The 12,112-nt window shown below is 53.0% G+C and overlaps 1 protein-coding gene across 6 annotated transcripts in view; it reads right to left on the bottom strand.

Annotated features, from left to right (window-relative positions):
• MACF1 (microtubule actin crosslinking factor 1) overlaps positions 1-12,112 on the bottom strand; it is a 253,775-nt gene that overhangs the window by 159,027 nt on the left and 82,636 nt on the right. For 5 of the 6 annotated variants that reach the window (XM_074934500.1, XM_074934502.1, XM_074934505.1 and 2 more), the window contains exons 3-4: positions 6,537-6,598; positions 3,272-3,361 (exon numbers count right to left, since the gene is read on the bottom strand). In XM_074934500.1, coding sequence (XP_074790601.1) covers positions 3,272-3,361; positions 6,537-6,598 — 152 coding nt within the window. Of the gene's footprint in view, positions 1-476; positions 579-3,271; positions 3,362-6,536; positions 6,599-12,112 lie in introns of all 6 variants that reach the window. The other variant, XM_074934503.1, reaches the window with a different exon arrangement.

Raw genomic sequence — 12,112 nt, 5'->3', positions numbered from 1 at the left:
CTCCTCTATTCTAACGTGCTTCCGGGAAATTTATTATCCGGGATCAAGAACCAGCTGCTAGTGGAAAGGAGCTATGGCAAATTCTCCATTAACCCACCTGAACCAGAGGGAGGGGAAGGCCAGAGGCCACTATGGTATGTCTACACAGCAACTAGACACCATGGCTCAGGCTCGTGGGGCTCGGGCTGGGGGCTCTTTCGTTGCTGCATAGAGGTCAGGGCTCAAACTGGAGCCCGGGCTCTAGGACCCTGAGAGGTTGGAGGGTCACAGAGCTCGAGCTCCAGCCCGAACCCAGAAGCCTACACAGCAATGAAACAGCCCCGAGTCAGCTGGCCTGTACAGGCCAGCCACGGGTTTTTCTTTGCTGTCTAGACGTACCCTGTGTGCCCTATGCAAAGCTTGGTTACATCTGGACTATCTGATGGCACTCCAGTGTCAGTCTGTATTACATTGCTCCCAGGAGGGAGTCAACCTACTGCATCACCATCCTCCTCCTCCTCCTGCTCTTCACTGCTCGTGCGACGCCAGGAGGGCGCTTTTGCCAGGCGGAGGGTCTTCTGGCCTGAAGGGTCCTTTTGCTAACAAACGTGGCACAGACAACACCAGTGGGATAGTCACAGAAAAACAGAAAGGAACTAAAAATGCAGCACATGGGAAAAGAAAAAGAAACACATTGCTCACCAGCCTCCCTCCCCTGAAAAGGAACATGAAGACTAGCTGGTTATCCTGGATCCTGCCTGCGTCTCCCCTGGGGACCCTACTGGGGCTTGATTCAGACACGAGAGGTAGACACAATGGCAAGAGCTAAAGTAGATTTTGAAAGAGCTGGGAACTCAGAGACAACATGTTTTAGGTCAAATACTCGTTTCTGGGCTCAGCTGAGGAGTAACTGGATGAAATTCTATGGCCTGTATTATACAGGTCAGATTAGATGGTCATGTGTAATGGTCCCTTCTGGCCTTAAAGCCTATGAGACAGCGCCATCAACATTTTGGGCAGAATAGTCTAAGATTTCCTCCTGTCTTAGCTGCAGCAAACGATACCGCAGTATCTATAACAGTCCAACCACTTCTGCCTACCTCCATGTGCTTTTCAGTATAGGGTGCCTAAGCAGAGAGATTTCCCTAGGATAAAACTCAATCCGAAAATCAAAAATGTTGTGGAGAGGGACATGATAGGCCTGTGAAGCATCTAAATCCAACACCCACAAAGTGTAGTTTGGCATTTCAGGAGGGCAGCTGAGTAACTTCACACATCATCTCACAGATCCTATTTTAGGGGTTACTAAAATAATTCCCTCTGAGCTGCACTACTGCACCAAAAAAGTATCTTCCAAGAGCTAATTAGGCTTGTTGGTCTGAAAAAGGGGCAAGTGATTCTACTCTCCCCAGATGCAAGGGAAGATGTTTGCATCCTGGAGAACTATCTACCTCTACAGATCCAGCTTGTAGAGTGGTTGCAAAGCACATGACAGGAAAGCCTAACATGCTACTGAAGAAAATAGATGGAAAAACATGGACACCAGAAACCTACAAACTTTGGTGTCTAAATTGAGAATGAACACAAGCAGGAAAATCCAAACTGGCAGCTAAATGGCTCAAGGCAAGTTTATCTGCAGCTGCACTGATGCACCTAACCCCACTGATTTTCAACATTTAGGCAATTCTTGTAAGATTCTGAAAAGACCTATCTTTGGACGTGCCTGGAGCTGCACCCAGCTTTCATGCTAGAATGGTCATGTGGACACCTCTGAAAAAGCCTGGCTCACACAGATCTCATCTGCTGAATTAAGGGACTGTCTTTAAACACCGTTCCAGCTAAAAAAATCTAGTATGGCCCTCTCCTGTGCCTACAACCCGTGGCAGCGAGTCTCTGAGCCCAGGTCAAGTGTCTTGAGCTCACTGCGCTCCTGCTGTAGGGCTAGAAACAGCAGTGTAGAGGTTTGGGCCAGGGCTGGCACCGCGGCTCTGAAACCCAGCGAGGAGGTAGGGTGTCAGAGCTCAGGCTCCAGCCCGAGTGGGAATGTCTATTCTGCTATTTTTAGCGAGAGCCCGAGTCAGTTGCTCCAAAAATGTGTTCTGTCAAGGCACAGAATAGCCACGTAAATCAGTTTTGCCCCATCCACACTAGCTGGACAAACCGTGTTAAAAACAGTTTCAGCTTGAACCACCATCATCTTTTGTTATTTAAATACACAGAGATGCAATGCAGCAGTATTTAAGCACCGTTTCTGAATATGTTTGGCAGTCCCAAGGAGGTTGGAGAAGCTGGTCAGATTGTCTCAGTTCTCCTCTTCAACTTATAGGGCAGGTCGACACAGCAAAAACAACAAGTGAATCTCCACACCCATGTCAACTGACTCGGGCTCTCGCTACAGGGCTAAAAGTAGCAGAACAGACACTCCCTCGAGAGCTGGAGCACGAGCGCCGAGACCCTACCTCCTTGCTAGATTTCAGAGCCCAGGCGCCAGCCCCGGCCCGAACACCTACACTGCTGTCTCTAGCCCTACAGCACAAGCCCAGTGAGCTCCAGTCACTTGACCTGGGCTCAGAGACTCCCCACTGCAGGTTTGGGGGGGGGGGGGGTTTCCGCTGTGTCGATGTATCCACAGACAGAAAGGCTCATATTCATCCCTGCTCGTGCACCACTGAAGTCAATGGCCTTAATGCCAGGAATGATTTGGACACGACGAGTAAAGTTTTCAAAAGCACCTACGCACCGTAGGCACCTAAGCCTCACAGAAACTCAGTGAGATTTAGGCTGTTAAGCACCTAGGACATTTCTGAAAATGGGACTCAGGTTCCTAAGCCATTTAGGCCCTTTTGAAAATGTTAACCAATGCCTGTAAAAGAGAGAAACAAATATTTAGAGTGGTCTACTGTGAAAATCAGCAGGCAGCGCTGGAGGAGGGGAAGCTAAGCTAAGCTCCCCTCTTGGAGAGGGGAAAGTGACGCTAAACCTGCCCTTTTGTCTTCACCCAGCATATTGAGTAGATAGTCCCAAACGCATATGAGCCTCACAAAGAGAGTGAATACACCTGTATCCTAGGCACCTTTAACCTAATCACATAGTTAGGTGTTATCCAGGAAACCAGCATGATGAAGATGTAAAAAAATAAATTTAACACAAAACCAACAAAGGCCTTGATGTGACAAGGAACGCTGATCAGCCTAGCACAGCAGAAGGCAGCAAGGAGGAGAAGGCAGTACGTGGATCCAGTCTCTGGTGGTGAAAGCCACAGCAGCATGGCTAAGCAAACTTGGAAACTCACCAGTTTCACTCCTGACAGAACCTCCAGCAGAGAGATCAGGTTATGCCCATCTCGCAGGTCTTCATACAGGTCATTGATGTGCTTGCGCACCTGCGGGGCAGAGAAGGAGGGTGCATTTTCAGGGATTTCATTCATTTAAAATGGTTATTCCAATATTCTCTCTATGGGAATCAGGCTCCAATTGCCAAAGGACCCCAGCAGAGGCAGTTACCGATTTCAGGCACAGAACAGATCACTATAAAGCCAGCCTTACTCCATGCAATTCTAAAAGGTTCCCATGCAGCCACTTTGCTAGAAAGCAAGGGGACGAGAGCAAATGGCAGCTATGTACAGGATTGGGCCTTGTGTAATGGCAGCTTTCACATCAACAGCAGGAGTATCCTGTTAAAAAGACAGCAAAAGGAGACAATTTTTCCTGTTTCTTCCAAGATAAGCCACTCTTCACAAAACTCACTGGCAACCCGGTCAGACCAAATCTTTACCTTTGCCACACACGGACTGAGACTCTGGGTTCAACTCCCAGCCCTGCCACTTATTTTCTTCATGACTTTGGGCTAGTTACTTAGCCTCTTGGTGCTTCAGTTTCCCATCTATAAAATGGGGCTCATGAACCTTCCCTTCCCCCTCCCTTTGTCTTATCTGTTTACAATGTAAACTCTGAGGCAGGGATTTACACCACCACTTAGCACAAGGGGACCCCAAATCTCAGTTGAGTCCCCATGTGCTACTGTCATTCTAATAGCAATAATAAATAATGCAGTGATTCTCTCACACAATTTTTTAAAACATTACCACACCAGCTTATATTATCCTCCAGGAATGTCACATGGCGTTTGCCTTCTGTTAAGGGCAGTCAGGTGTTTTTCCCTTTCTTTGCCGCGGGAGGGGATGTGTGAATAGGGTGATTGTCTCTCTCTAATTAACGTATAAGGCATTGGCTACATGTCAGTAGAGACTTGACTCCCACGCTGCCTTCTTTACCCATAAAGTTTTTTTGGGGGGAGGGAGGCGTGCAGCTTAAAGATTAGTGCACAGACCTGCAGTTTCCCTGGCCTCACCGCAGTCCACAGCAGGCTGAAAAGTACAATGGCAACACCTTTAAAGTCCAAGCCAAAAACTTTCAGTTGATGGAAAACATTAATTAAAAAATACCTGGCAGTTAACCAAGACGACTGGGAGGCACCTCAAAACACTGCATTAACCCTGCTTAGCTACTCAAGATACAAACCTCCCATTCCAGACAACACGTAAGAGACCAGCCCCACTGCACAGAATATAACAGATGGACACCCCTGGATTCAAACCCAGCAATCTTTCATGGCAGAACTGGCTGTGTTAAGCCATCTAGATCCTGGTCCTGATCCAGTTCACATGAATGTAAGTGTGTAGAGGTGTGTATCCCATCAGTGATGGACAAACAGGCAGAGCTACCAGGAGTCTTCTGGAAGGCCACAGGCTCTGCACAGGTAATTTGATGCACAGTGAAGGCAGAGATCCCAGAAAGCAACTGAAGGTTTGCGTGTGGGCTCCAGGAACTTTAACCTGGAGTTCTGAGTGACTATTGCATCCATGGTGAATGGTAAATCAGGGGGCTCCGGTGACTTGGCACCAGTGGGTGGGAAAAGGTACCGGATTCTCCCCAGAAAGGATCTTCCAAGCCTCTTGAACGTTAAAAACAAAAATCATCAATTATGTGGCTGGCTCAGAATAAAATCGGACACAACAATGTTTAGTACAAACAGCTGGAGTTACTGACTTGGCCTGCCAATAGCTCTGATCTCAGCCGCAAGCCCCGTGTCCTGTGTACTGCTGCAGAGGTGCGCAGCTGGAAAACGGACAGAACTAAGGAAACAGGCTCTTCACTCTTTTTGGTGACAAACGTCTTTCTTTTAAAAGACAGAGACTAGTCACTGCTCTGTTCAGATTGGTACCGGACACCTTCCAACGGGCAGGATCCCAGTAAGTTTACAAAGCCATTGTTAACCAGTCAGGCAGCCTGCCCAGATACAGAACCCCTGAGCCCCTTCCCACCTCACTCATTTACACACACAGCCCACTGCAACTCCCTGGTTACCAAACCACCACTTAGAAACCAGCCTCCGCTTTTGCCGGTGCAACAAGCAGCGGGGTCCGAGAAACAGCAGTACGGCCCCAAGGACTGAAAAGATCCAGGAGTTGAGCACATCAACTTAGATCCTCAACTTTCACGGAGAGGTGACAGCGTCCCTGCCTCTGAAATCCTTCACTGTGTTGTGGGATCTCAGGCTCCCCAGCTCCTCCTGTGTCACCCCTCATTGGCATCTGATGGGGGTCTACAGAATTCTAATAGTACCCCTGCCACAGCAAACTCCAACCAGGAGCCCAGCTGCCTCTAGAGAGCAGAACAATGGTGTAAGGCAGGAAAGGAGAGACAGATACTGAGGAGGGAAAGAGAGGGGAATGGTGGAAAGAGATCTGATGGGTAGAGACTTTGTCCAAAAGGCAGCTTTCTGTCACTTTTCTGCTAAGAAACAGAGACAGAGAAAGAGACTCTGCTCTGGATAAAAGCAGAGATCTGCCCGGCCTCCCAGCATTAACAATGACACGATGTATTCCGCTGGTTTCCCTCTTTCACAGCGTTTTGCCATCACAGAAGGATCTGACTGGCAGCACCAGCTTGCACTGAGCAGCAGCCACCGAAGAACTTCTTGTTCAAGCAAGACTGACTTCGAGCAAGGTGCTCAGGAGGGCTCCGGGCCCAAACACAGAAGAGCCGGTGTCTGTGCTGCGGGAAGGAGCGGCCCCTCCCCTGAGAGGGAGAAGGGCAGGGTGCCAATGGAACTACACAATACAGCTCTATGAATAAAGGGGAACAAGCGAGCTTGGGAGGAGAAGGGGGAACAGTCCCTCTCATCCCACCATGCATGGTAACTCCCAAAACACCCCCTCACCAAAGGATTTCAGGGAGATGTGGGGTACAGTTCTCTTTCGGGGCGTCATTGCCAAGATTTTCACATGCCCTTTTCTGGAGCAAACGGCTTTTCAATTCAGAGGTTAATGACATGGTAGGTGAACGTTTGCTCAATGCTTTAGGACAGTCCCAAGAGGTCGCCGTAACATCCAACTCTGCCCCTGGGGGTCAGAGCAAGCGAACGTTCCAGTGCCCCTAAACCCCTTCAGAACTCCTCTCCAAGGCCAAAGCAATGCCAGCTAGCGCCCGTCCAGAACAGGCAAGGCCAGGCCAGAGCAAGTTAGGAAACTGTGCGAAGTAAAGCATGACTCTCACCTTCATCAGGTGCTTATTGACCCACTTGGTGAAAGTTTTCTTCTGGACTCGGTCCCGTTCATCTGTTAAGAGAACACACAGATGGGTCTCAGTTAGCGTTGTTCAGGTGAAATCTCACCAACTGGCCACACACCCCTTCCCCCTTCAGCCCATCTCTCCCACCTTTGGATCCCACCACGCCCTGCTAACAGCCTCCTTCCATGTTCTGCTGGGACTGCTCCAGGAACCCGCAGGACAGGGGTGCAAGTAAGCAGGTACAGTCAGGTACGCTGTACCATTAAGGTATTTATTACCAGTACGCCGTACTGGAAAGACCCATGGTCAGACCTGCAGGGCTCTCCAGGGAACCACAGCGGTGAAAGGAGCAGAACGTAAGGCCGCCGCTCCCAGAAGCCAGCGCCTTACGTTCCTCCTCTGGCACAGCTGTACCGGTACCGTCATCCAGCCCCGTCCTCTGGCACGGCTGTACCACCCCCAGCCCAGCCCCCAGCTCTGTCCTCTGGCGGGGCTGCACCGTCCCCAGCCTAGCCCCCAGCCCTGTCCTCTGGCGGGGCTGTACCGTCCCCAGCCCAGCCCCCAGCCCTGTCCTCTGGCGGGGCTGCACCGTCCCCAGCCCAGCCCCCAGCCCTGTCCTCTGGCGGGGCTGCACCGTCCCCAGCCCAGCCCCCAGCCCTGTCCTCTGGCGCGGCTGCACCGTCCCCAGCCCAGCCCCCAGCCCTGTCCTCTGGCGCGGCTGCACCGTCCCCAGCCCAGCCCTGTCCTCTGGCGCGGCTGTACCGTCCCCAGCCCAGCCCCCAGCTCTGTCCTCTGGCGGGGCTGTACCGTCCCCAGCCCAGCCCCCAGCTCTGTCCTCTGGCGGGGCTGCACCGTCCCCAGCCCAGCCCCCAGCTCTGTCCTCTGGCGGGGCTGTACCGTCCCCAGCCCAGCCCCCAGCCTGTCCTCTGGCGCAGCTGTACCGTCCCCAGCCCAGCCCCCAGCTCTGTCCTCTGGCGGGGCTGCACCGTCCCCAGCCCAGCCCCCAGCTCTGTCCTCTGGCGGGGCTGTACCGTCCCCAGCCCAGCCCCCAGCCCTGTCCTCTGGCAGGGCTGTACCGTCCCCAGCCCAGCCCCCAGCCCTGTCCTCTGGCGGGGCTGTACCGTCCCCAGCCCAGCCCCCAGCCCTGTCCTCTGGCGGGGCTGTACCGTCCCCAGCCCAGCCCCCAGCCCTGTCCTCTGGCGGGGCTGCACCGTCCCCAGCCCAGCCCCCAGCCCTGTCCTCTGGCGCGGCTGCACCGTCCCCAGCCCAGCCCCCAGCCCTGTCCTCTGGCGCGGCTGCACCGTCCCCAGCCCAGCCCTGTCCTCTGGCGCGGCTGTACCGTCCCCAGCCCAGCCCCCAGCTCTGTCCTCTGGCGGGGCTGCACCGTCCCCAGCCCAGCCCCCAGCTCTGTCCTCTGGCGGGGCTGCACCGTCCCCAGCCCAGCCCCCAGCCTGTCCTCTGGCGCGGCTGCACCGTCCCCAGCCCAGCCCCCAGCTCTGTCCTCTGGCGGGGCTGCACCGTCCCCAGCCCAGCCCCCAGCTCTGTCCTCTGGCGGGGCTGTACCGTCCCCAGCCCAGCCCCCAGCCCTGTCCTCTGGCAGGGCTGTACCGTCCCCAGCCCAGCCCCCAGCCCTGTCCTCTGGCGGGGCTGTACCGTCCCCAGCCCAGCCCCCAGCTCTGTCCTCTGGCGGGGCTGTACCGTCCCCAGCCCAGCCCCCAGCCCTGTCCTCTGGCGCGGCTGCACCGTCCCCAGCCCTGTCCTCTGGCGGGGCTGTACCGTCCCCAGCCCAGCCCCCAGCTCTGTCCTCTGGCGGGGCTGTACCGTCCCCAGCCCAGCCCCCAGCCCTGTCCTCTGGCGGGGCTGTACCGTCCCCAGCCCAGCCCCCAGCTCTGTCCTCTGGCGGGGCTGTACAGGCCCCAGACAGGAGACGCCACTACGTGGAAGGGCTGGGGGCAGGGCTGGGGGCAGTACAGCCGCGCCGGAGGAGCTGCTGGCGTGGGGCCACCTGGCGGCACCACATTCTGCTCCTTTTGCCGCTGCGGTTCCTGGAGGAGCCCTGGGGTTCAGAAATCAGTGTCCAGCGCAGCAGGACAGAACACACGCGCACACACACACACACACCCACCCCCGGTAATGTGGGATGGGGAGAGCGCGGGGGCCTCAGGCCGGGGGCAGGGAGAAGTCACATGGAAGGGTCACATGGGGAGGTCACTTGCCCCCCTTTGTGTCCCTCCCATGCGTCACCTATGTGTACCGGTAAGAATTAAAATCTCCTTGCACCACTGCCGCCGGAAATGGGAGACCTTGGGAGCACATCTACCCCACATCCAAATGGAGGCTACTTCGTCCCGGGTTAGCCATGGACAGCGCAGCACGGAAGTGTAAGTGTGCCTACAGAGACACACGAAATGAATCGACAAAGTCACGTTCCCTCTGTCCCACACGTCAACGCCAGTTCTCTCCTCCTCCCAGCTCTGCTTACAACAGTACAGCCACACGGAGAAAAATGCTCCTAAAACACTCATCCTGGTGAAATTAAATGTCCAGGTCATTTTAAAAGTTTCAGACGGGCAAAAACAAGTTCGATTTGAACCGGTGATGTCCAAGGTGCTACAATGGGAATAACCACTAAGTATGTCTCCTTCCCCAGAGACAGGGCCTCTTACCAGCACAGTGCGGGTATAAGGCTCTTCCAAAAGGGCCTATAAAGAATTTCTAGCCCCTAACTGGGAAATTCCTTGAAGGAACCCACCTACAGTACCTGCTCGGTCACTTACACTGAGGTTCCCTAAGCAAACATGACAGTAGAAGAGGATGAGAAGCCATAGGAATAAGACTCTCTCTTAATAATCCAACAGATTGTCACTAGCTACAGCCACATGACAATGGAGAAACACACAGGCTGCACCAGAGGAAGAAGAGAACCTGTCATGGCCCAGGCCTGTGGAATGACATACCAGCATAGCACAGAGAAACCAGTAGGAGACTGTGAGACTACCAGACCCAGAAATCTCATTGTCCTTCGTGTAACATGCTGCACCCACGAGGCATCCCCACCCCTCACCCCCCACATTAGTGAGGGGATGCTGGGGTTCATTAGGAAAGGGAAGAGAGGCTTCTTCCAATACTGAGTCACTGGACCCCCTTGTCAGTAGAGGTATACCCTCTCCCCAAATCTCCAGAGAGGGTGAGTTTTCATGGGCCTGTGTTATGCAGGACATCAGACTACATAATCACTGTGTGTGGTCCCTTCTGGCTTTAGGATCTGAACCTATGTTCAAAAGACACAGAGATCTGTTCAAAGGCCCTGCTTGGGTCTGCCAATATATGCAATTAGCAGCTTATTCTTTCATTGTATTTTTGGTTCATTGGCTTTTAAAGATTGAATGCTTATTTCAGTCGCTGAGCTCAGCCGGGGACACCCTGGCTGGGTCCCTGAGAGCTTTAATGTCCCAACAGTTTAGCAGGAGCAACTGGCTCATCCCCACACACACCCAACGGTTCACTTCTCAATGCAGTTCCTTGTAGCCGGACATCCGACGGGTCCGTCCCACCAAAAGGGCCACAGCACTAATGAGATCTGAGACCTTATAGACTTCTGTAAAGAAACCTCTGACAGGTTTCCTGGTTTTGAGGCCCAGGTGCTCAACGGGGGAACTAAATGCTCTTCCCACGAAGGAAATTGGGGCTAGATCAAACTTCAAATGGAAACATGGGAGGGAGACGTCTGGCAGGGTTTGTTCTGCCAGTTCTCAGTTAAAAGATACCTTAAACGAAGGGGAGAACAATCAAGGAGATAGACGCCGGCACAAGCATAAGAACTGGCCAGCAGGACCCACCCTTTACTACTTCAGGTAGGAGAAGAACAAACAGACATTGGACGTTATTTGGAAAACTCTTGTGAGCAGTCTCTGGCAATCACACTGACGAGAGAACGAGATCTACCAGGTATATATTTCTTTCCGAGCCCCCCGGCCCCCCGCAACATGCTATAAAAACTCCACAGCCCACCTGTGCCACGACTGTTTTTCTGCATATAAAAGCCAGGGCTGGCATTAGGTGGTAGCAAGCAGGGCAACTGACCCAGGGCGCTACACCACAGGGGGCCCCGCCAAGCTAAATTGCTCAGGCTTTGGCTTCAGCCTTGGGTGGCGGGGCCCGGGGATTCAGCTCTGCATGGCGGGGCTTTGGCTTTCTGCCCTGGGACCCAGTAAATCTAATGTTGGCCTGCTTGGCGGCCCCCCTAAAACCTGCTCGTGGCCCCCCAGGGGGCCCTGGACCCCTGGTTGAGAACTACAGCTCTAGACAAAACACTCTCCTCCCTTCCCTTCCCCTCTCTTTATCACACCTGTAAAGAAGAAAGGGATCAGGGTAAATCCCCTCAGCAGCTCTGCCAGCTCCTGCCTCAAATGGGATTTTCTGGTTTTACCAGTTTAATCTGGAGAGAAAACTGGCGCCTCCGTACTGGACCAGGGCAGGCAGCACCTAGAGGGTGCTTACTTCACAGTCTCTGCAGTATGCAACATTCATAAGTGGTGGCTTCCCTGTGTTCGGCTTTACTGAAACACCACGAACAAGCAGCAATAATGATTCGTAGCATTTTTCATCAGTAGAGCTCAAAGAGCTTTAACAAAGGTCAGTAGTATTAGCCCCATTCTACAAATGGGGAAACTGGGGCACAGAGAAGTGAAGTGATTTGCCCAAGGTCACCCAGCAGGCCAGTGGCAGAACTAGGAACAGAACTGAGGTCTTTCAGGTTCCCCAGGCCAGTGCTCTCTCCACTAGGCCACACTGCCTCTCCTACAATGCTTGGCATTGCACCAAGCAAATCTCTGGCAGACAATTAGATTCCTGGGTGGTTGAATGTTATCTACTGATAAGGGTTATAAATGCTTCAGGCAATCAGAACTAAGCCTGATCATGGAATAATATAAACAAAGATTACCCTCTCCCTTGGCCCTGACCAGGTCTCTTCCAAACCCCAATCCCTTCTCTGGCTTCCACTGCGTTCCAGCATCAGCTACAAGCTATTCACTTTCACAGCTGTGCACAAATCCACCCCTGCCTGCACCTCCATTCTCAACTTCACCTACACCTCTTTGCAAATGCTCCCTTTGTCTCCTTCACCCCAGCCCTTCTTTCCCAATGCCCCTAATGCTTACAAGATCCTCCCACTTAAGGTTCTCCAAGCATTCCCCAAGTCCTCTTCCAAAAACTCCTGAAAACCTCCCTGTACACCTTGAAGCATCCCAGCTACAAAGACCAAACCCCACTCTGCCTTCTGCTCAAGAGCATCCTCTATAAATGGGACGGGTGTTGTTTTCCAGCACCCTTCTCTTTGCAGGTATTTACACTGCGCTCATCACCATGATACGTGAGAGTCTCAGATGTGTCCTGAACATCTCCAGCACTCTCAACTTTTCTGGACTCACTGCAGACAGAAACATCCAGCCATCCCCCACACCCACACTCCCTGAACATTTCACGATTGCTCCCTCTAGTATATTTCCCAAGACTTGGTCCTGCCTTGTTTTTAAATTCCCAAGAGAGAGGACTTCCAC

This window comes from Natator depressus, chromosome 19, assembly GCF_965152275.1.
Source record: "Natator depressus isolate rNatDep1 chromosome 19, rNatDep2.hap1, whole genome shotgun sequence".
Taxonomy (NCBI): Eukaryota; Metazoa; Chordata; order Testudines; family Cheloniidae; genus Natator; species Natator depressus.
This window is presented reverse-complemented; position numbering and strand designations above follow the sequence as displayed.